Genomic DNA, 21628 nt, shown 5'->3' with positions numbered 1-21628 from the left:
CTAAGTATATGAGCAGAAACCGGTGGGTGGTGTGTACTCCTAATCCCAGCTTTTGAGAAGCTGAGGCAGGAGGATGATGAGCTGCCTGAGCTGTTATGTAGCAAGATTCTGGCAAGTCTGCGAGACTCCGGGACCCTAGAACAAGGACCATCTCTGGGATATGGGGTAGAGGGACTCCTGGGAGAGTAAGTGACGTCTCTGGGTATCTAGACCAGATAAAGATGTCAGTGCTGACCCTGTTGCCATGGGAAACCATGACAATACAGTACAATGGTCACGGGAAAGAACAGTACCCCCTGGACACTGCAACCATCCCGGAGCCCACTCCCCAGTCCCTGAAGCTGTGAATTCTTGCTCAGTCGGGAGCTGGGGGACTGAGGATATTGGTAGATGTAGCCTGATTATAGTGAAGCCCTCTTTGTGCTGCTTACTATTCTTTGAGTTAGATGAGACACCAGGCAAGGAATTCCTGTCTGCAAAATGCATTTGTTCTCTTTACAGGGTGAGCGAGGTCCCCCGGGTGTGAATGGCACACAAGGTTTCCAGGGCTGCCCCGGCCAGAGAGGAGTGAAGGTACAGTATGGATTCATGTGTAGGAGAGTCAGCACAGAGCACGCAGGAAGATAAGCGCTCTCCATGTGCCTCGAGGAGGGAGGGTAGCAGGCTGGGGTTTCTCCATTCTCAGAGCCCAGTAGCCAGGGTCTCTCTCTGACGGTAGCTCTGTATTGGCATGGGTCAGGGGTCCAGAGCACAGGCTACCATTGGAAAGGAGCCTGGGTGGAGACATAGTTTCCCGTGGAAACATTTAGCAGCCAGGAGTCAGTTATGAAGTGCAAGGTTTTGACCGGGCCCTGGGAGGAGCCAGGGAAAGACGTTTGGGAAAGAACTGTTCGGGATTCCAGGGTCGGCTGCTTGCTGACCTGGAGAGAATGGTAGAAGGGAAGGTCAGCACACTGCAAGTTATGAAACTGGCCTTCTGTCTTTGGGGCTACTTCTCTTTCCCAGGGAGAAAGACCACCCAAATTCACTTTCTAACACCGCATCTGGCAGCAAGGCAGGAGGCAAGCCAGAATGTATGTTCAATGTATAGAACCGTCAGAACCAAGGGTATTCAGACGCAGGTGAAGGGGCATCCCTCAGCTTCTGTCCTGAGGGACTGCCTCCGGGTCACTCATGTTTTCTCTGCCCCCTTACCTTCCAGGGTTCTCGAGGATTCCCAGGCGAGAAGGTACTAAAACATTTGTTTGTTTTAATGAAAACTCCCCCGATCCTGCTTCTTTGTCTCCCTCGAGGGGATAACTTGCTCCACTCACTGTCTGCTGTTTCCTTCTCAGGGTGAATTGGGAGAAATTGGCTTGGACGGTCTGGATGGTGAAGAGGTACGTAAGGGACTTTACCTCCCATGTCCCGACTGTTCTATTCCCGGGGTCCTGCTCAACAGCAGTCCATCCAGAGGAGCGGTCACACTGCACAACCCACTCTCATTGTCTTTACAGGGAGACAAGGGGCTGCCTGGTTCATCTGGCGAAAAGGGGAGTCCTGGAAGAAGGGTAGGTGTGCTCTTCTCTCCTTGTCCTGGAGGGGGTGGGAGACTTAACACCTTCCCCAGGGACCAGTTAGCATTCTTCCCACAGGCTTCCTGGTAGATGTGTGAGTGAGGACCCCTCTCAGCTGTGAGACCCTGTGTTATTTCCTTGTTGGAAAACGAGCCCCACAGGGTGGAGACCGAGTTTGTTCTCTTGTAAACACATTTCTCAATGCCTGATCCTGAGAGGCTCTCCAGGAAACATCTGCAGACTGGCCAAACACATCAGAAATATTTTGACATGATTTGGGGAACTAGAGAGATGACTCAGCGGTTAGAAACTTACATTGATCATACAGAGGACCCCAGTTCAGTTCCTAGCTCTCAGATCGGATGTTTCATAACTGCCTGTAACTCCTACTCTGGGGGGAATATGATGCCCACTTCTGGCCTCTGCAGATACTGCATTCAGGTGCACACATTCAGAGACACATGATGTCTTCCAGCTTCATGCTAAGTGGGAGAATGGCAACAGACATTCTGATGGGACTTACAGAGTGAGGACTGTGATTTTGATGAATAGCATAGGAGTCTAAGGTGCAACTTGAGGGTCATAGTTAATATTCTGGTCAGAATAGCAGGCACAGCTAATTGATCACAGAAACAAAGTAGTGGGACAATAGATAACAATCATTTTCTTCATCATAGCAACCACCCATATATGTGTGTGAATATATATGTATATATGTATATGTGTGTGTATGTATATATGATGATATCATGTTATAGATCTCAAATGCTCACAAAATACTTGTCAAAAACTCCACCAGAAATATCTAGTTTTAAACTTCCACTGTGTGATTGATTTAGGGTGACAAAGGACCCAAAGGAGACAAAGGCGAGAGAGGAGATGTGGGGATTCGAGGTGACCCGGTAAGAAAGATTTCACCATTTCGGATTTCACAGATTTCACGGGAGGAGGCTTAGGTGGGAAGAGAAGGGGGTCATTTACATTTTGAAATTGCATCACGATGTTCTGATAAAATATGAGATTTATCCTGTCCTTTCTGTATGCGGGATCATTGGAGATGATTTGTTTCCAATACAACAAGCATTTCCAAGTCCCTCAGTAGGAGGGTCTTCCCAAGATGCCCAATGGATACATTTGCCTTAGAATGTGTCCGATGCAGCTTTCTGGTTCTCGGATTTGTAAACCCTTTAAGCGAAAGACTACTGCTGAGATGACCTGTTCTGCAGGTCACCCACCTCCATGGGAGAGGATCGAATGTGAGGCTGAGTGTCCCCAGTAGGGAAGGATTTGTGCCACCTCATTGGGGCCACTGTTAGGCTCTGGGTGTTAGCTGGGCAGGAGGTAGCTTGAAGGACTGTCTTTGAGAGCCTTCCCTTCAGTCTGTTGCTAAGGATTCTAATGGCTGTGGCTTTCCTTATGTGGGGCTCATTCGACAACCCTGTTGTTTTCAGGGTGACTCAGGACGGGACAGCCAGCAGAGAGGACCCAAAGGAGAGACGGGCGACATTGGCCCCATGGTACAGTAATCCACACCCAGAGAACCTCTGTGTTCAGGGCAGCAAACTGACTCTCACGCATTCATGCCTCACCACCTGCAGCCCCCATGAACTGCAGAATCTCTGAGCCCAGCAGTGCTGTCCCCCAAGGCTGGCACCTGTGTGCTTGGGAAGGCAGCCTCTGTGGGACTGCGCATCAGGGCTGCTCCCAGGCAGCTGTTGTGCCCTGCATCTGTGTGCAGAGAGCTCTGGTGAAGCAAAATTCTTAAAGAGGTGATCACTATCTCTGTGACCCTAAGCCTGATGCTTCCCAAGAGTGCCTGGATCTCTGTCCTCCTATAGACAGACCCTTCCCTGGGAATAGACCTTTCCGCCCCATGTCTCCAGCGACACTCTCTGGGGTTTAATGCTCTTCTCTGCAGGTGAATTTCATGTTAATTTTTTTACCCCTACATCAGGGTCTCCCAGGCAGAGATGGTATCCCCGGCAGTCCAGGAGACCCTGGGAAAGACGTGAGTACCTTGGGGTGTTGGGTTCTGCTCATGGACAAGTGATTGGTGCCTGACATAGTGCCTGGCACTCTGCTATGGTACAGCTCCCTACTGGGGGATGTGGAGCTATTCCTGAAACTACCCATCTGCCTGTTTTGTGCTATACAGACACAGTACTAAAAGCAAGACCGTTTGCTTCAATATAGAACAAGTAGATTTTTGCTTCTGACTCAACGTTGCTACCCTAGACTGTTTACTGGCTCACAATTCTGAAGGGTTCAGGGAGGCCCCAGAACATGGCATGGGTAGCTAGCAAGGGCTTTCATGTTTGTCTTCCCGTGGAGGAAGGTGGAAGGCAAGATGAGGATCTGTACACCACATCTGTTGCTGATAGGACATTTTCATTCTTAGCTTCTTCCGTCACCGTCACCCATTACTTGCCTTCCCTCAGTCTTTTCTCCCTCCTTTAGTCCTTTATCCTTTCCCCACTAAGTAGTTAAACATCAGTGGAAACACTAATGCTGGCTGAGGGGGGACATGGGGAAGAGGCTGAAGAAGCAGATGCTTGTGGCCCCCATCACTGCTTCTATATTTGTGCCACTCACAGAAGGAAACTTAGGCACAGCGTGACTTAGCGTTTGTGTTTCCAATACATTCTGGAACGCATGTCTCTGAATAACTTCTTCTGTACTCACTGAAGGAATGCGGAAGCCAAGGTGAAGTCCATAACCTTTGTGAAGCCTCTTGAAGGCTGTCAGGGCCCAGGAGAGCAGAGAGCAGGGTCCTAGTAGATGGAAGAAGAGGCCAGGCAGGTACAATCCTTAGCAGAGTTCAGGAAGTTAGTGGGTGACCAGGATGGGTCACTGCTCAGAAATGAACAGAGCAGAAAGCATGGGGGATAGGGGTGGACAGCTCAGGACAGGGTCCTCAGCATTGCTGGGCTCCGTGGCTGACCACCACAGAGAGTTCTTGAGATACGGGGCATCCTAGGGAGGGGAGTGACTCCCTTGTACTCAAATGACTTCTAACTTTTGAAAAACAAAAAGTAAATTGTTACCTTCAAAAGTTTGAACATTAGACTGGAGAGCTAGCTAGCCTAGCTCTGTCAGCCAAATGCTTACTAAATAGGCTTGAGACTGGTCCTCTGCACTCATGTCAAAGTGTGGGAGTGGTGGTAGATTAATATGATTGAGCCACACAGAGACAAGAACTATTCTATACGTGTTTGTGACACAGCTCTCAAAACGGTCTTAGGACATGACTGAGAGTCCAGCTGTGAGGACGGTCATATTCGCTACTGTGCGTGAGGCAGAAACTCCTGTTGGAATCAGAGCCTCTTTTAGTTTCAATTAGGGGCTCCCTAAGTGGCAAGAGATACAGCACAGTAAGTTTGCCTCAGGGTGAGGACCAACAGAGAGGCCTTTTGTCCCTTCCTGGAGGACTCTGCTATGCCAGACACAAATGAGATGTGCTCCAGGGTGTTAGAGCGCTTCTTGGCTGCCTCTTCTGGGCTCTGCAGGCTGCCAGTGGGCAATGGGGTGGGATTCGCATGTTCCTTAGGGAGGAGCAGGGCTGGCTTGCTTCTCTGTGCAGGACAAGAGCAGCTCTCATATTCACACCAACCCCAGGGAGGAGGGCAGCATCACACTGACCCCAGGAAGGAGGGCAGCACTGTACTGACTGCAGAGTGGCCAATTGCTGGGCTGATCCCTCTTGGGGTAGAGAATGTGACTCCTAGGTCGACCAAGCCCCTGGCCTTGCAGAGACAGCTTAGTACCTGCAGATCCCTCCCCCAACTCTCCGCTGGAGTATTCATGAGGTGGGGAATCCCTGGGTCCTTCTGCAGCAGCCTCACATTTTCAAACCAAGGCTCACCTCTGCCAAGACATGAGCCCAGCTTTCAGGTTCACGTGTGTGCACTGGGGCTGCTCTTGTTGCATTTGGCTGGGAGGGTTGAGAGCCCGGGACTCCCTTCACCGCAGTGAAGCATCTCGACTCTGCCGAGTTAGAGCCATGGGCAGATTCTCACTCCCGTTTCTCATTCTTCTCTGGGAACTGGCTGGGATTCTGCAGTCAGAAGCCATTATTTTCCTTGGCAGGTCAGAAGTCATTCCCAACCGTTCCTTGGAGTAACTTGCAGGCACAGCCTAGAAGTAGAAACTACTGGGGACTGGGGAGGAGGGGTTGAGGAGGACGGGTGAGCAGACCAGCCTCTGAGGTGTAGGGACCAGTTTCTGGCATGGAGTTGGCACTCCAATGAGTGGATACATGTGTCAGGATTTGGCATCCGCATCACCCCCTCAAGTCATGTGCCTTTTTCCACAGGGTGGCTTTGGCCGAAGGGGGCCTGCAGGAGCTAAGGTAGGCCACTGGACTGGCTTGGAATGTCTCTTGTCTCTTACCTTGACTTCCAGGAGTCTCCTGGATGCAGTCAGCCAGGGGATTAAGATATTGTCCCTGACCAACAGCTTACAGAACCCCCTCCCCTTTTCTCTACCATTCTCCCAAACTCAGCCTCCTCTATGATAGGCATTTCATGTGGATTCTGGAGTGGGAGGAGGGGAGGGAAAAGGCTGACAGGCAGAGGTCTGGGCAGCCCTCTGCCAGGTGTGTCCATGTCTCTGGTCATCTTGCCTGTGTCAGAGGGGATTTGGCCCCAAATATCCTTATTTATTAAAGCTGTCCCATGGAACAGTCTCAGAGAGGCGGTCTACTGCCCTGTGTGAGGTTTTTGCCCACACTACCACCATCCGTACCCTTTCCCCAGTCCAGAGCAGAGAGCTGGTTTTGTTTACCTGCTTGTCTTGTTTCCAAGGGCAACAGAGGCGGTCCTGGCCAGCCAGGCTTTGAAGGAGAACAGGGTACCAGAGGTTCACAGGTCAGTACCCTGGCATGACCCATCCCTTGTAGTATCTCCCAGACCCTTGTTGCTTTGTCTAAAAACTAAGGTGATGGTCACGTGACATGGATTCTGCCTCTCGTAACAGTTCCATAGCACCAGAGCATTTGCTGTATTGTGTAATGATTTGAAAATGTTTTATTAACCCCCAAGGAGGCATTGTACAGTCACTTTCCATTGCACTCTACCTTTGTGCCCGCCCCTGTCAACCCCAAACTGTTGTCCTCCACCTCTGTCATTCCCACATCTCCCTCACCCTTATAGATCCCCACACCTGTCACCCTAACTCCGTGACCTTCAACCCCATTGCCCTCCACCCCATTGCCTCCACCCCCATTGCCCTCTACCTCTATTGCCCCACCCAAGCTGCAGCTGATCCTTTCTGCCCTTCATCTTTATTGCCCTTCCCCACCCCCTGTTACCCCCAATCCTTGTGCTCCCCACCTCTGGCAAACACTGGTCCTCCTGTCTTCATGAATTTTGCCTCTTCTGGGCATTTCATGTAAACGGTATCCGTAGGTGGGTTTTATGTTTGGCTTTTTCTTCTAGTATAGTTTTCTGAACTCCCGACAGATGATAGCACCTGACACAATTGTATTCCTTTCACTGGCTGAGTAATATTCCATCACACAGATGAAGAAGAGCCTTTTCACTCACTGGTTGCTTGGCATTTTGGGTAACTCTGGTTACTGAGACTCAGATCAACTGCACTCACCTGTGACCTTTCACTCCCCAGGGCCCACCTGGTCCCACTGGTCCCCCAGGCCTGATTGGGGAACAAGGAATTCCCGGACCTCGGGTAAGCGTCTGAGTGTGGCAACCAGAGCGTACTGGCTGTAGAGTCGGGGTAGCTGGTGGTGTGGAGTCTGCAGGAGCCGCTCGTGACTCTGTGGGCTTAAGTGTGCAGCGCTGGGTGTCATTAAGTGCTTGGGATTTGTGGGTGGGACTGGCCTCTGACTGGGGACAGTTGGTCTGGACAGCTGTTGCTTCATGGACACCCCCTCCTTGCCTTGCAGGGAGGCGGAGGTACGGCTGGGGCTCCTGGAGAACGTGGAAGAACTGGTCCGCTGGGGAGGAAGGTTTGTCTGGGGAACAGGAGGGCTTTGCTGAACTGGGTGCTGCCACCTCCCTGCTGCCTGCCCTCTCGCTGCTCCTTCCCCTTCAGCCTGAGCCCCGTGCACCAGTGGTTACAGACACGACCCCAATTTTCTCCACTGTTCACACATGTATGTTACAATTAATGGCGGCCCACGCCTTTAATCCCAGTACTTGGAAGGCAGAGGTAGGTGATTCTCAGTGAATCTGAGACCAAAAGTAGACTACATACTGAGTTCCAGGACGGCTGAGACTGATGTCTCAATACACCCTCCCCAGATGAAACAAAGAGAAAAGGTACATACAGAGGCACCTGTGGTGGCTCAGACTTGGTGGGAACTTGGGGCAGGAGGATTACTCTAAGTCTGAGGCCAGCCTAGTCCACATGGTGAGATCACACACACACACACACAGGCACACACAGACAGGCACACACACACACAGGCACACACACAGGCACACACACACAGGTACACACACACACAGGCACACACACACACATGCACGCACACACATGCACACACACATGAATGCACGCACACACATATGCACACACACAGGGACACACACACAGACAGGCACACACACACATGCACGTACACAAATATAGTCATTATTTATTATTGTTTATAATAATATTGTTTAGTCATTGTTTATTATTGGAGTTTTAACAAGTTTTCAAATAATTTATCTATCTATCTATCTATCTATCTATCTATCTATCTATCTATCTATTATGTGTGTGGTTATGTGTATACCATACTAGGTATGTAAAAATCATTGGATAGTTTGGTGGGATTTGGTTCTCTTTTTTGCATCACATGGGATTTGGGGGTTGAACCCTGATTGTCAGGCTTGGCAGCAAAAGCATTTCTTACTTCCTGAGCCATTTTGCCAGCCCCTGCATTTAGCATTTTTAAAAAATATGTATATAACAGTACCGATTTATAGGGCACAATGTGATAATTTCATACATACATATAATGGAAAGGTCAGAGAAATGGGCATCTCTTTGTCTTGGGGGCACTTGAAACTCTCTCTTCTGAATATGTAATTGTTGTCAATTAGTCATCCCACGGTGCCCACCAGATCATTCTCCTCTTGCCTAAACTGCATGTTGGTACATGTTATACAGTTATGCTCTGTCCCACAATACTCTGTCCCGACCAATCATGGGTGTCCACTCTATCATGACGTCACATGAAGCAGCACGTGGCACTTGTCTGGCTGTGCCTGGCTTATTACAATTAAAATCTGGTTTCACAGAAACCTAAAAGGCTAAGTAGGTGGCACCCTCCGCCGGACATCACTACCCCCAACCTCAGTACAGCAACTGTGGGGCTTGGTTCCCCATGAGATGCTTCCGCTCAGTGTGTCAACTTTGTTCTCCCCATGTAGGGTGAGCCAGGAGAGCCAGGGCCGAAGGGAGGCACTGGAAACCGTGGACCTCGCGGGGAGACGGTAAGGCCACCCAGTGCCCTGTGGGGCTCACTGACTGGGATGAAGGATGCGGAAAGCATCTTAGACCTGAAGAGGTTTGTGATTGAACCCTGCTTGGATTATAGGACTACAGCTGAAACGGTGAAAGTTGCTCATTTTAAAATGAGTTTTATTTCCCTGGCAGCCTCACGAGCGAAAAGGAAGTCTATAGGCTGTTGGGAGTTTTCCTAAAATGAGTCACTCTTCAAGAAGACTCTGTAAAAGGACACCAGATCATTTATCATCCCGAGCTTTAAAATACCGATATGTCTTCCTAACATGCTCCTCCCGTTGTAGGACAGCTAGCAGCATTCACTCTGAATGCATCACATGACGTGGGCGCAGGGCTCGGGATAACAGAGCCCAGGCGTTTGGAGGAGGGCTGTCTGGAAAGGGTGGCAGGCTAGGACAGGAAGGGCTTGGTGACCAGAGAGTGAGAGCTACACACAGGAGACTCAGGATGTCTGTGAGGATAAGGTCAGAATTCCTGTGTAGAGGGAGACTATAGATAATGCTCACATAGATCTGAGTATCTCTCTGAACACGACTTTTCTCACACCTGTGGAGGAGGGCACAGAGATGGAAGGCTGCTTCTGCTTGCCCTTTGGTCCCAGAACACTCATGCACTCCCCCTCTGTTGAGGGCATGGTGTGATGTGGTAGCCGTCAAGTGCCTGATGCAATGGCTTGCAGTAACGGCCTCTCTTTTCCTCTTAGGGAGATGACGGGAGAGATGGGGTTGGCAGTGAAGGACGCAGAGGAAAAAAAGTACGTATCTGTTGAAGCTTCTAGAGATGTCCCCATCGTTGAGAGTCACCAAGGATGGCTTCTGACACCTTGTCTTTTACAGGGAGAGAGAGGCTTCCCTGGGTATCCTGGACCAAAGGTGAGTAATAGGGCGTCTAAAGTGTTTCTGGGTATACCTGAGCATTCCTGTGAGCTGAAGTCAGAGTACCTCAGCTTCAGTCTTGGGTCAGCCACTCATGACAGGGCCATGCTGAGGAAGTCTCTGAGCTCTCCAGATGCTGTGTGGATGGAGTTGGCAGTGCTTGCTGTCCATGGCGCTTGAGGCTACAAGGACAGTGGAAGAATCTGAGACCTGTAAATGCCACAACCCATTTGGCAGTAATGCCAGTGATGACATAAACCTAGGCTGTCTGTAAATGGCACTGATACACTGGGGCTGTTTATAGATGTGCAGGACCTTCTCTTGAAGACCTTGATGTGTCACTTCTTGGCTCTCTTCCCAGGGTACCCCTGGTGAGCCAGGGGCAGATGGACCACCAGGACCCAAAGGCATCAGAGGTCGAAGGGTAAGTTCGCCCAGGCCTTGCTGTGGTGAGTGGGAATGAGCAGGCATATGGCAGTGTCAAGGAGGCTGAGACTTCTTTCTCAGCCTGATCAGTGACAGACCACGTGGTAGAAGGGAATTCCAAGTTTCAAACCAATGTCCTCGTAGTCTGTGAGAGCTGTGTTCTACACCTGTCTTCCTTCAGCCATGACCTACTGTGGGGAGGGCCCGAGAACCCTTCCTCCAGCATGTCTCAAAAGTCACTAGCCCACGGATTGCCCCTTCATGGTGCCAGGGAGGCTTAGGTCTTGGGTTGCATGGTGTCATGACTATTTAGATGTGAGGAATCAGAGCTCAATAAGGCCTTCTTAGGAAGCCTGTAGCCTCCAAGGTGAACCATGCATGGGCTATAGTCTCCTCATTCCCTGGTTGGTAAGACCCTTCTTACTTTAACCACTGTTGACTCGAAATTTCTCTCTTCAATGATCATTCACTTCTCCTCCAACATTAATCGGACAGAATCTCAATTCACAGTCTAGTTGTTTTCAGCCAGGAATAGGGTTAATAACAATAATGACACAGTGAATTTGATCAGTAAAGACAGTCCATCTAGATCATTTTGAAATGGGCTAGTGGTATCTGTGAGCAGTTATCTAGCTGATTGGCAGTTACCAATTCTCTTGGACATTCAGAAGGATTTTAGTGATGGTTTTGGGGCAACCATCTATCTTACCCGAGCCTGCCAGACTGTACAGTGTGGAGACTCAAAGAAGCTTGTTGGGGTCCTTTATCCGTACCCCTGAATTTTGAAGACTTCTCATAGTGATGGGTAGTTTGAAATGGATTCCTTCTACCACTATTCCCCCTGCAGGAGCTAAGAATGTCCCATCCTTTACCTCCTCTAGGGAAATTCAGGACCTCCAGGAGTAGTTGGGCAGAAGGGAGACCCTGGCTACCCAGGACCATCTGTAAGTATCCACCCAATCGCTAACAAGTCACTAAATGTTTAGAGGGAAGCATGATGGGTGCCTTACATCTAATCTCTGAAAACTTCCAACCCTCTTCTTTCTTCGTTACAGTTCCCTGCATACGTGTTATCTGTTTACTAAACTTACTACCTTCTGACACAGCAATGGATAAAAGCATACATGAGTTTTGAAATAAGAAGCTTGGAAAAATGTTTTATGGGGGCTGGGAATGTAGCTCAGAGGCAGAGAGCATGTACCTGTCATGAACAAGGTTCTGAATTTTTGTCCCTAGAACCATAATCAAGAAAATAAACAGATTTTTTTTTTTTGTGGTACTAGACATTGAACCCAAGGAAGGCCCCATTCCCACTCTCCCATTGAGCTATAACTACAGTTTATATGTTACTTTGTGATCTGGAGAATATTATAATATTTGCCTTTATAACTTCTCACTATAGGTTTGTTCAGAGAGAGCAAGTTGCAATACGATTGTATTGTGTAGACGTTGCAGCGCTAGACCAAATCTGGGTTTGGGGAGCACTTTCTTCGTTTATCAAATTCCTACGACGAGCCACGGAGTCAGTGTTTAAAATCCATCAGTCATGCTTTGCCCAGAGCCCAGGAGGAATCTTTGTCACAGATACTACTCTTTCTGTATTTGGTTTGCCCCTCTACTGAAATGCATGAGGTTCAAGGAGGAACAGACAAGACAAACCAGGAGTGGGCCAACCTCTCCTACATGGAGGATTTGAGGGATTGTGGTTCCTTGAAGGCACGGGAAGAGGGCTGAGCCTTTGAATGTGATGAAGGCAGACTGAAGGGGGACACAAATAATGGGGTGTGTTATGCCAGTTATTTCAGGGTACTAGCCAAGAGAAACTGCTTCAGGGGGAACCAGCCAAGTAGCCCCAAAGCTTGACCATCAGGTTGACAAAACATGGGGACAAAACCCAGAGGACTGTCATGAGTCTGGGCCTAGAGTCTAGGGGATGAGCTACTTTTGACATGGAGGGGACAATGTGATAATTCCTTACCTATGCTTGCTCAGGGGCAGGCTGTGCAGATCCAGCATCCTAAAGGAAACTGTGTCCTCAGGCGAAGCTGCTTTTATTGCCCATAGCAGTTGAGAGGGACCCAAGTGGTTGTGGTTAGAGTCATGAGTTACAGGAGTAAATAAGGGGCTACCAGATAGAAGGAGTGGAGTTTCTCAGAGCGAGATCATCTCCTAGGGAGAACACTTTGTCTTCAAAAGTGTGTTTCCTCTGCTCCAGCGGTGGAATCCAATTTAGACAGAGGGGCTATGGAAGCTCAAGGCTAGGCAGTGTCTGTTGGGTATCTATTACTTCCCATTCAGTTCCTATGGCTGAAGAATGGCCTTTGGTTTCTTTATTTTTCTCTTTATTATAATTCTTTTCTTTATTTTTTTAAAAAAATTACTTATTTATGTTATGTGTACAAGTACACTGTAGCTGTCTTCAGACACACCAGAAGAGGGCATCGGATCCCATTACAGATGGTTGTGAGCCACCATGTGATTGCTGGGAATTGAACTCAGAACCTCTGGAAGAACAGCCAGTGCTCTTAACCGCTGAGCCATCTCTCCAGCCAGCTCCTTATTAAAATACTTAACACACATTCATTGTATAGGCCATTGGATTCTACTTGGACATCTCCGACCTGTGCCCATGTGATTAGATGGTGCCCACCCTCTTCTTCCATTCCTTTTCCCTTCTCTACCACACCATATGCTTCCTCTCTCAGACTTCTGTTGCTTGGTTTTACAGGGTCACAGGGGCAACCGAGGAGACTCCGTTGATGTAAGTAGTGTGTGTGTCCGGAGTGAGCTGTTGTCTTACATGCCTGTCACCTGCTCTTCCTAACACTTTGATTTCCTCCACAGCAATGTGCCCTCATCCAAAGCATCAGAGACAAATGCCGTAAGTACTCGCTTCTCTGTTGCCTGTGGCACATCATGCTTTTACCTTCACCATTCTCACCCTGTGGACCTGGCTTTCATCCTCTCTTCTCTTTGTCTCCTTTATAGCTTGCTGCTATGGTGAGTATTGGTGACTTCACATTCTTCTGAGGAGAGACGGATCCTCTGCGGTGAGTAGGGCTTATCTCTGAAACCCTCATTTTCCACAGGGCCCCTGGAGTGCCCTGTATTCCCAACAGAACTTGCCTTTGCCCTGGATACCTCTGGGGGGGTAACTCAGGATACCTTCAGCCGGATGCGAGAAGTGCTTCTGAGCATTGTGGGAGATCTGACCATTGCAGAGAGCAACTGTCCGAGAGGTGCCCGAGTGGCTGTGGTCACCTATAACAATGAGGTGACCACAGAGATCCGGTTTGCTGACTCCAAGAAGAAGTCTGCCCTCTTAGACAGTATTCAGAATCTCCAAGTGGCCTTGACATCTAAGCAACCAAGCCTGGAGACCGCAATGTCATTCGTGGCCAGGAATACCTTCAAACGTGTGAGGAATGGATTCCTGATGAGGAAAGTGGCCATTTTCTTCAGCAATCAGCCCACAAAACCATCCCCTCAGCTCCGAGAGGCTGTGCTCAAGCTTTCAGATGCAGGGATCACACCTTTGTTCCTTATAAGCCAGGAGGACCGAGAGCTCACCAATGCCTTGCAGGTCTGTGCTCCATGCTTTGGCTCCCTCTCATCTTTGAGAAAACTCTAAGGAATGTCATGTTCTCTAAGTAGAATTTGTGTCTGTTGGCTTCTGAAAGGTCTGAGTGGGCTGGGATGATCAAGACCTCTTGTGAGGTGTCTAGGGCAGCCTATGACCTCAGCATCTGCACCAACATCTGGAGGACTGTAACTTACTCTTTCCAGATCCCACCATACATGGTGGTAGCTCTGGCTAGGTAGCAAGGCTCTATGTTCTTGCTGGCCAAGTAGAGGTTGTTGGTGTGGGTGGACTCTGTCTCTCAGTGGAGTTGGACAATTCTGGCTCCTCACCAAGTGGCTCAATTTGAGTTTTATATGACCCTACCCTGACTTCCTATAACATGTTGCTAAACCTTTTATTCATTTTTACCTTATGGGTTAGAAGATCTTGGAGTTAGTGAAGGTCTCAAGAATGGAGAAGCTGCTGGGCCACTAGATTCTGAGGCTCATATACAGGGTAGAGCTTACCCCACTCTGTTCTGGAGGAGACTCTCCCAGAGCTGGCCATTAGGACCTATAGCTTCTCAGTGAGGTCCTCAAAATATGAGTGGCCTCAGGACCCTCCCAACCCCACACTGTGTAAACCTTTTCTTAGCTAGCTCTCCTGGCCAGTCTATGAAGAGGATACATCCTGTTCCCACCTGTATATCTTTAATTGTAACTGACCAGTAGTATATTCAGGGTCACTTCTAGTGACACTAGTCAAGAGACATGGACAATAGATACAAAGGACAGGAACCCCTGACCAGAATTAGGTGTCCTTAGTCCCTTTTGCCACCTTTCTGTATCTTGGGATTCTCTCTTGTGAGGTGAGGCCGTGTGATCTGGGCTCTGTGCCTTGCCAGTTGGGGTCACCGCTTTCTGTGTCAGCAAGCTATGGCTTGCTCAGTGCCACTGTCCCTCAGTGTTTACTCTGCCAAACTGCGGCCTGGTTTGGGATCAGACACTGGGTTTGGAGTTCAGTGTTAAACTTGGGCTTCTGGCCGTGAGTTCTTGTGAGGGAAGATTTTTGTTCATTTTATTTTGCGTGAGCCGAAGGACCCAGAAGCACATGTAACTCTACAAATCAGAAAGGAATCCCCTTGGCAATTCACATTAATTACGCAGTACTTGGATGCCACATGCCCACTGCTGTGATGGGCACGATGCTTTCATCTCCAAGAAGGGCTATTCTTGTTTGCCTTGTAACTGTCTAACCTGGAGAGAGAAGGGAGGGGGCGGATTAGTGTTTGCTACCACTGCTAAAACCACCACCATAGTATTTTAGCCCCCACTGTTCATCACAGGCAAACCACACACTTTGTCTAGTGTCTAATTAATCATCTGAGCAACCAGAGTCCAAATAATAGGATGCTATGTCACGGGCAGTTTATCTCATTGATTTTGTCCTGTTACTACTCTGTTTTCATAATGGCTCCTTTCGCCTATGTGCATCCTGACATCTCCCTTTGCCTAAACCAGATCAATAACACAGCCGTAGGACATGCCCTGGTTCTGCCTGCAAGGAGGGATCTCAGAGACTTCCTGAAGAACGTCCTCACCTGCCACGTTTGCTTGGGTAAGCTGTTCATCTCTCAGAGCATGGGGATCTGTCCAGCCATGGCCACTAAAGTTGTGACTACAGAGGAACACTTGAATGAAGAGTGATAATGTTAAATTAAGACTCAAGGCTCAGTGTGGTTACTAATGTAAGCACCACTCAAGGGCACTCAAGGGTCTCAGAAGTTCTTTTAGAACATCTATCTTTAAGGCGCAGCAAGTGACATTAATGTTTTAGCCTCATGGAGCACTAAGAAGACTATGTCATTGACAAGTCTCATCTAGTGAGATGAGGGGACAGAAACTGAGATCTGGGTACAACTAAGGCAGTGAGGCATAGTCTAAGTATATATCGTACTCTACCTCAAACTGGTGATTCTCCTGCCTTTGCCTCCCAAGTGTGTGGATTTTAGGTATGCATCCTTTTTTTCCCTGCGAAGTTCCTATTTCCTGTGATGACTATCGTCACCTGACTCCCAGAAAGTTGGGATGCTGCTAGGACCACTTGGTAATGGGCCACTGTGCTTTTTCCCCAGACATTTGCAATATTGACCCATCTTGTGGATTCGGCAACTGGAGGCCTTCCTTCAGGGACCGGAGGGCAGCAGGCAGCGATGTGGACATAGACTTGGCTTTCATCTTGGACAGTTCAGAGGCTACCACTCTGTTCCAGTTCAACGAGATGAAGAAGTACATAAGCTATATGGTCAGACAGCTGGACCTGAGCCCAGACCCCAAGGCTTCCCAGCACTTTGCCAGGGTGGCTGTTGTGCAGCAGGCCACCTATGAGTCCGTGGACAACACCAGCGTGCCGCCTGTGAAGGTGGAGTTCTCACTGACAGACTATGGTGCCAAGGAAAAGCTGCTAGACTTCCTTAGCCGGAGGATGACCCAACTTCAGGGAACCATGGACCTGGGCAATGCCATTGAATACACTATAGAGAACATCTTTGAAAGTGCTCCAAACCCACGGGACCTCAAAATTGTGGTGCTGATGCTGACCGGGGAGATACCGAGGCAGCAGCTGGAGGAGGCCCAGAGAGCCATCCTCCAGGCCAAGTGCAAGGGTTACTTCTTCGTGGTTCTGGGCATTGGCAGGAAGGTGAACGTCAAGGAGGTCTACAGTTTTGCCAGTGAGCCCAATGATGTCTTCTTCAAATTCATGGACAAATCAACTGAGCTCAACGAGGAGCCTCTGATGCGCTTTGGAAGGCTGCTCCCGTCCTTTGTCGGCAGTAAGTATGGGCCACACTTAGTGTGTTCTGTCTATGGCTTTATTCTGACTCTTACTCTCAGGTCACAAGGCTGGGTGAACAGTCATAGAAAATACATTCTGTGCTGGTGTGATCTGTTCATTCATCCAACACACACACACACACACACACACACACACACACACACACACACACACACGTGCCTACCCTGCGCCTTGACTTAGGAGCTAAAGTCAACCAGGCACACACAGACAAATTGCTAGTCCTCCTTTGTTCACATATGCCCGTTTGACTGATGCTTTCTATCCGTAAAGCGCTGATGCTGTCCCAAAGAGTCCACGACTAGGTTTGCAAATGGACCAAACGCACAGTGACTATGCATGACCTAGTAGGCTGGTTGTGCCATAAGGAAGCCTATCCTGTCAGGGGGCCTGAGAAAAGCTTCTAGAACAGTTTGCATTGATTTGGGATTTACTACCAAACCCATGCTTGCCCCTGAGTAGAATCCCCCTGCCTCTTATTTTCTCTTCAGCAGCTGCTCGGCAGTTATCTTAAGAACTAGTTTTCAATAGTCCCCACCTTTGGATACTGGCCTTAGGTCATCTTTTAATTGGTTTATGGGTCTTTTGTCCCTATACCTGTGATCTGTTGAGACTGTATTCTCCATGAGGATAGTTCAGACCTGACATAGTTCACAGTGAATGAGCTCAGGTCTCATATGAAACCAACGAGGGAGGGTCTATAGAACATAAGACAGCGTGAGTAGTCCCCACTCAGGAGAAAGTTGAGGATCATGAACAGTATAGTGTTCACATCATGAGGGCCTGTCCTGCAAAAGACTTAGGGGAAGATGTGAAGCAAAGAGAAACCTCAGCTTTACCCAGGGATCCACGCTTCTGCCTTAGGACAATTAAGCGAGAGTGCACCTGAGAAAGCGTTCAGAGAGCCCTGAACATAACTGGATAGTAATTTGACGTTCGACAAGTCTCTGGAGCCTGTTCTACCCTCTACGCAACATTTGTTTCAATCCTGGTCTGCCTTCTCACACTGAGGACATATTACCTTTAAATGAATTACCCAAGGAGTTATGTAACTAACTCATCAACACTAATTTCAATTTCCATATGATTCACATGAAGTTTGATTTTTTTTTCCCCCTCTAGGTGGAAATGCATTTTACCTGCCTCCAGATCTCAGGAAGCAGTGTGATTGGTTCCAAGGGGACCAACCAGTGAAGAATGGCGTGAAGTTTGGTCACAGACAGATGTAAGTAGTTATGATCGTTATCCCGAATATCATAGAACTAGAGTAGCTGTAGGGGCTCTCCAACCAGCGCCCAGCTCATGGGCTGAGACATTGAAATATTGAAATATGACTTCTCTAAGTAATGTGAGCTCTTAAACATCCTTTTGTATTGGTCAGCTTCTGCTACGTAATGAAATACCCAGAATTTAGAGGCTTAAAACAAGAATAATTTGAAATCCTGTGGGTTATAAATTACTGACTGGGTTCAGCTGTGTAGTCTGTCTGCTTGTCAAGTCAGTCTGTCTGTCTTTCTACTGGCCTCCTTTATGTTGGTGATAGTATATTTCTTAGCTATGGCCAGGCTAGTCTAGCCTGGTCTTAGGTGGGAAGATTCATCTCTGCTCTACATGATTTCTTATCTTCCAGTGGCCTAGCCTGGGCTTATTCACAAGTTGACCAGGAGGCTTCTCATGAGAAAAGGACTAAATATCAGTTCTCTTGAGATCTAAGCCAGGCCTAGTACATTGTTACTTTAAACCACACCTTATATGCCCAGAGCCTAGTTTGAAGTATGGCCAGCGTGAATAGAGTTGGGGACAATATTGCGTTATGCATTCCTTTCTCCCCTGTCTCTATCCTCTCTTTTTGTCTTTTTTTTTTGAGACACGGTCTTACTGAGTAATTCATGTTGGCCTGGAACTTACTTGGTGGCCCAGGTTGGTCTCAAACTCGTGGCGATTCTCCTGTCTTATCTTTCCAATGTGTTAGGATTCCACGCGTGAGCCACCCCACGCAAGGAGTAGATACTTTATGGTGCAAGCAAACAGTGCTGATTTTTGTTATACTTAACTCGGTTGTTTAAATTAGAACACCGTTTAAATATTTATTCTTCCTCCCTTTTACTTTCCACCTTTACTTATCCATTGAAAATTGAAAATCAGATTTATGTATAATCAATGTAATCATTTTGAATCATTCTATTTTAATATTCTGTTCAATATTTCCTTAGGGGCAGGTTCTGAAAGTAAGAGTTGTAGAACATGGAATATTATAGGTTTACAGAAACCAATATGTTCATGCTGCTAATACAGCAAATTTCCTGTAGATCATAGGGCTATGACTCTTCATAGCATGCAAAAGAAAAAGTATGGATACAGGTAATGTTTGATTTGTTTTTAACAGAAACACTCCACATACTGTTAATTTGAGTCTTACATCCAAAGTTGTGACCACAATGAAGCCAGTGACAACAACCAAACCAACATCAATTGTAAATCTGCCACCTGCCAAGCCAGCCCCAGCTAGGCCAGCCCCTGCCCAGCCAGTTCCTGCTAAGCCAGACCCTGCCAAACCAGCTTCTGCTAAGTCAGTGCCTCCTCAGCCAGTCCATGCTCAGCCAGCCCCTGCTCAACCAGTCCACGTTCAATCAGCCTCAGCTCAGACAGCTTCTGCTAAACCAGTCCCTGCTAAGCCAGTCCCTCCTCAGACAGCTGCTGCTAAGCCAGCCCCTCCTCAGACAGCTGCTGCTAAGCCAGCCCCTCCTCAGACAGCTGCTGCTAAACCAGTCCCTGTTAAGCCAGCCCCTGCTCAACCAGTCCACGTTCAACCAGCCTCAGCTCAGACAGCTTCTGCTAAACCAGTCCCTGCTAAGCCAGCCCCTCCTCAGACAGCTGCTGCTAAACCAGTCCCTGTTAAGCCAGCAGTCCCTGCTCAGCCAGCCCCTGCTCAACCAGTGCATGCTCAGCCAGCCCCAGCTCAGCCAGTCCTTACTAAACCAGTCGCTGCTGCGAAGCCAGCCTCTGCCAACAAGCCTGTGGCAGCCAAACCTGTGGCCACAAACACAGCCACAGTCAGACCTGCATCAGCAGCGAAGCCAGCAGCAGCATCAAAGCCCGCAGCAACGAGACCCCTCCCTGCTGCTGTAAGGCCAGTTGCTACGAAGCCAGAGGCCCCCAGGCCACAGGCCAAACCAGCTGCCACCAAGCCAGCCACTACTAAGCCCATGGGTAAGAAAGCCTGGTTAGAGACACCATCTTTTATGCTCACATTGACTACTCCAAGGACAGGGCCCTGGAAGCTGGTTTACAGGGTAGTCTGCACGTAGCTTCACGATAGACTTTAGGAGATGCTAGCCATGCCTAGGATTGTGCACACATTGCTTCTGCTTTTCTCTGAATCAGAAAGCAGTTTTCCCTCGTACAACCTCTCAAGGATGCTGGGGTCCTGAGGAAGATAACTCCATTCTGTAGGTTCAGCCCTGCTTCCCTGGGTGAAGCTTCTCCTCCATAGGGTCCCGTCCTGGTTCTCTGGCTCTTGAAATATTTCTGTCCATCTTCCATGATGTTCCTTGAGCCTTTCGTATAGGAGGTTGCGTTTTAGATGTTGTGAATTAGGGTGGGGCACCCCACAATCAGAGGTTCTCTGCATTTCCTCAATGCAATTGTCTCTGTTGCAAAAAGCAGCATCTGTGGGTGCAAAGATAAAAATTATACTGCAGCACAGTAGGCTCTCTCCTGGGCCCCAGAGCCTCACCGTCCATGGCTAGGCCCTGTGACGCTCTCAGAGTTCAAGCTTGAGAACCCTGTAATAGAGTTACACAAGAAATGTTTCATGATATTTTAGGTAAGCTTATGATTTTATGTTGGGTCATACCCATAGCTGTCCTTGGTCACATATAGAATGTGGGCCTTGGGTTGGATGCTCCTGACTTGGAGTGAGAGAGAAAGGAGAAGCCTGCTGTTTTGTTTTGGTTAGGTAGCAGAGTGACATCTCTCTCTCTCTCTCTCTCTCTCTCTCTCTCTCTCTCTCTCTCTCTCTCTCTCTCTCTCTCTCTCCCTTCCTTTCTTCCTTCCTTCCTTCCTGTTTCTTTCTTTTTTCTTCCTTCCTTTCTTCTTTCCTTCTTTCCTTCCTCTGTCTTTCTGCCTTCCTTCCTTTCTTCCCTTTTGTTTTTCTGTAACCAAACTTTCTCCCCTTCTAATACTGCATGGAAAGATCTAAGCTGGTACTGTGAATATCTATTCCTTTCTTCCAAAAGGGACATGGTCACAGAATGGGGCCCCACACTGGGTATTGTGGCAGAATCAGGGGTTAATTAGTTCAATAAAGTGAGAAATTACACCCCAGAAACTCAGCTCTTCCTCAAAGCTGACCAGCACACTCATTCTGACCCAAGAAAAAAAACCCATTCCTGATTTTATTAGTGTGGGGGGGGGAGTGAGTAAGTGGGGGAGTTAATGAGACCCAGGGGTATAACTGTTAGCTTTTCTAAGAAGATGTAGGGAGATTCTACAGAATGTCACAATCTGTAAAGGAAGATGAGTCTAGAATATATGTGCTCAGGCAAAAGTAGAAACTATCTTGACCCTATGAGCAGATGGGGGGCTAATTCTTGGCATAGCCTACAGCACCATGATTTTCACCTTTGCCATTCTAAAGCTGGTCTTGTAACATCCTGTTAGCATGCTGGAACTTACGTTTCAAAGCATCTTCTTGACCAGGGACTTTTGATAGAAAAATGAAGGTAGCTACTTATGTACCTTGTTGATGAGTAAGGACGCTTTTGAGTCACTATGCTGTTACTTGCCAGGCAGGCTGATGTGACTAGAGAATGGGACACTAGTTCCCTTTCTCAGAAAGCTTCAGGCCAGCCATCCACCAACATCTCCCAGATCTCTTCTGA

The 21628-nt window shown here is 48.3% G+C and overlaps 1 protein-coding gene across 1 annotated transcript in view; it reads left to right on the top strand.

Moving 5' to 3' along the window:
• Col6a3 (collagen type VI alpha 3 chain) overlaps window positions 1-21628 on the top strand; it is a 79227-nt gene that overhangs the window by 49978 nt on the left and 7621 nt on the right. The window contains exons 16-39 of the mRNA XM_032901603.1: window positions 502-573; window positions 1202-1228; window positions 1335-1379; window positions 1497-1550; window positions 2396-2458; window positions 3008-3073; window positions 3511-3564; window positions 5869-5904; window positions 6359-6421; window positions 7179-7241; window positions 7459-7521; window positions 8936-8998; window positions 9733-9783; window positions 9866-9901; window positions 10266-10328; window positions 11212-11274; window positions 13059-13091; window positions 13175-13211; window positions 13319-13330; window positions 13420-13913; window positions 15413-15509; window positions 16027-16725; window positions 17868-17970; window positions 19132-19955. Coding sequence (XP_032757494.1) covers window positions 502-573; window positions 1202-1228; window positions 1335-1379; window positions 1497-1550; window positions 2396-2458; window positions 3008-3073; window positions 3511-3564; window positions 5869-5904; window positions 6359-6421; window positions 7179-7241; window positions 7459-7521; window positions 8936-8998; window positions 9733-9783; window positions 9866-9901; window positions 10266-10328; window positions 11212-11274; window positions 13059-13091; window positions 13175-13211; window positions 13319-13330; window positions 13420-13913; window positions 15413-15509; window positions 16027-16725; window positions 17868-17970; window positions 19132-19955 — 3181 coding nt within the window. The remainder of the gene's footprint in view (window positions 1-501; window positions 574-1201; window positions 1229-1334; window positions 1380-1496; window positions 1551-2395; window positions 2459-3007; window positions 3074-3510; window positions 3565-5868; window positions 5905-6358; window positions 6422-7178; window positions 7242-7458; window positions 7522-8935; window positions 8999-9732; window positions 9784-9865; window positions 9902-10265; window positions 10329-11211; window positions 11275-13058; window positions 13092-13174; window positions 13212-13318; window positions 13331-13419; window positions 13914-15412; window positions 15510-16026; window positions 16726-17867; window positions 17971-19131; window positions 19956-21628) is intronic.

The sequence above is a fragment of the Rattus rattus genome, chromosome 4 (assembly GCF_011064425.1).
Source record: "Rattus rattus isolate New Zealand chromosome 4, Rrattus_CSIRO_v1, whole genome shotgun sequence".
Lineage (NCBI taxonomy): Eukaryota > Metazoa > Chordata > Mammalia > Rodentia > Muridae > Rattus > Rattus rattus.
This window is presented reverse-complemented; position numbering and strand designations above follow the sequence as displayed.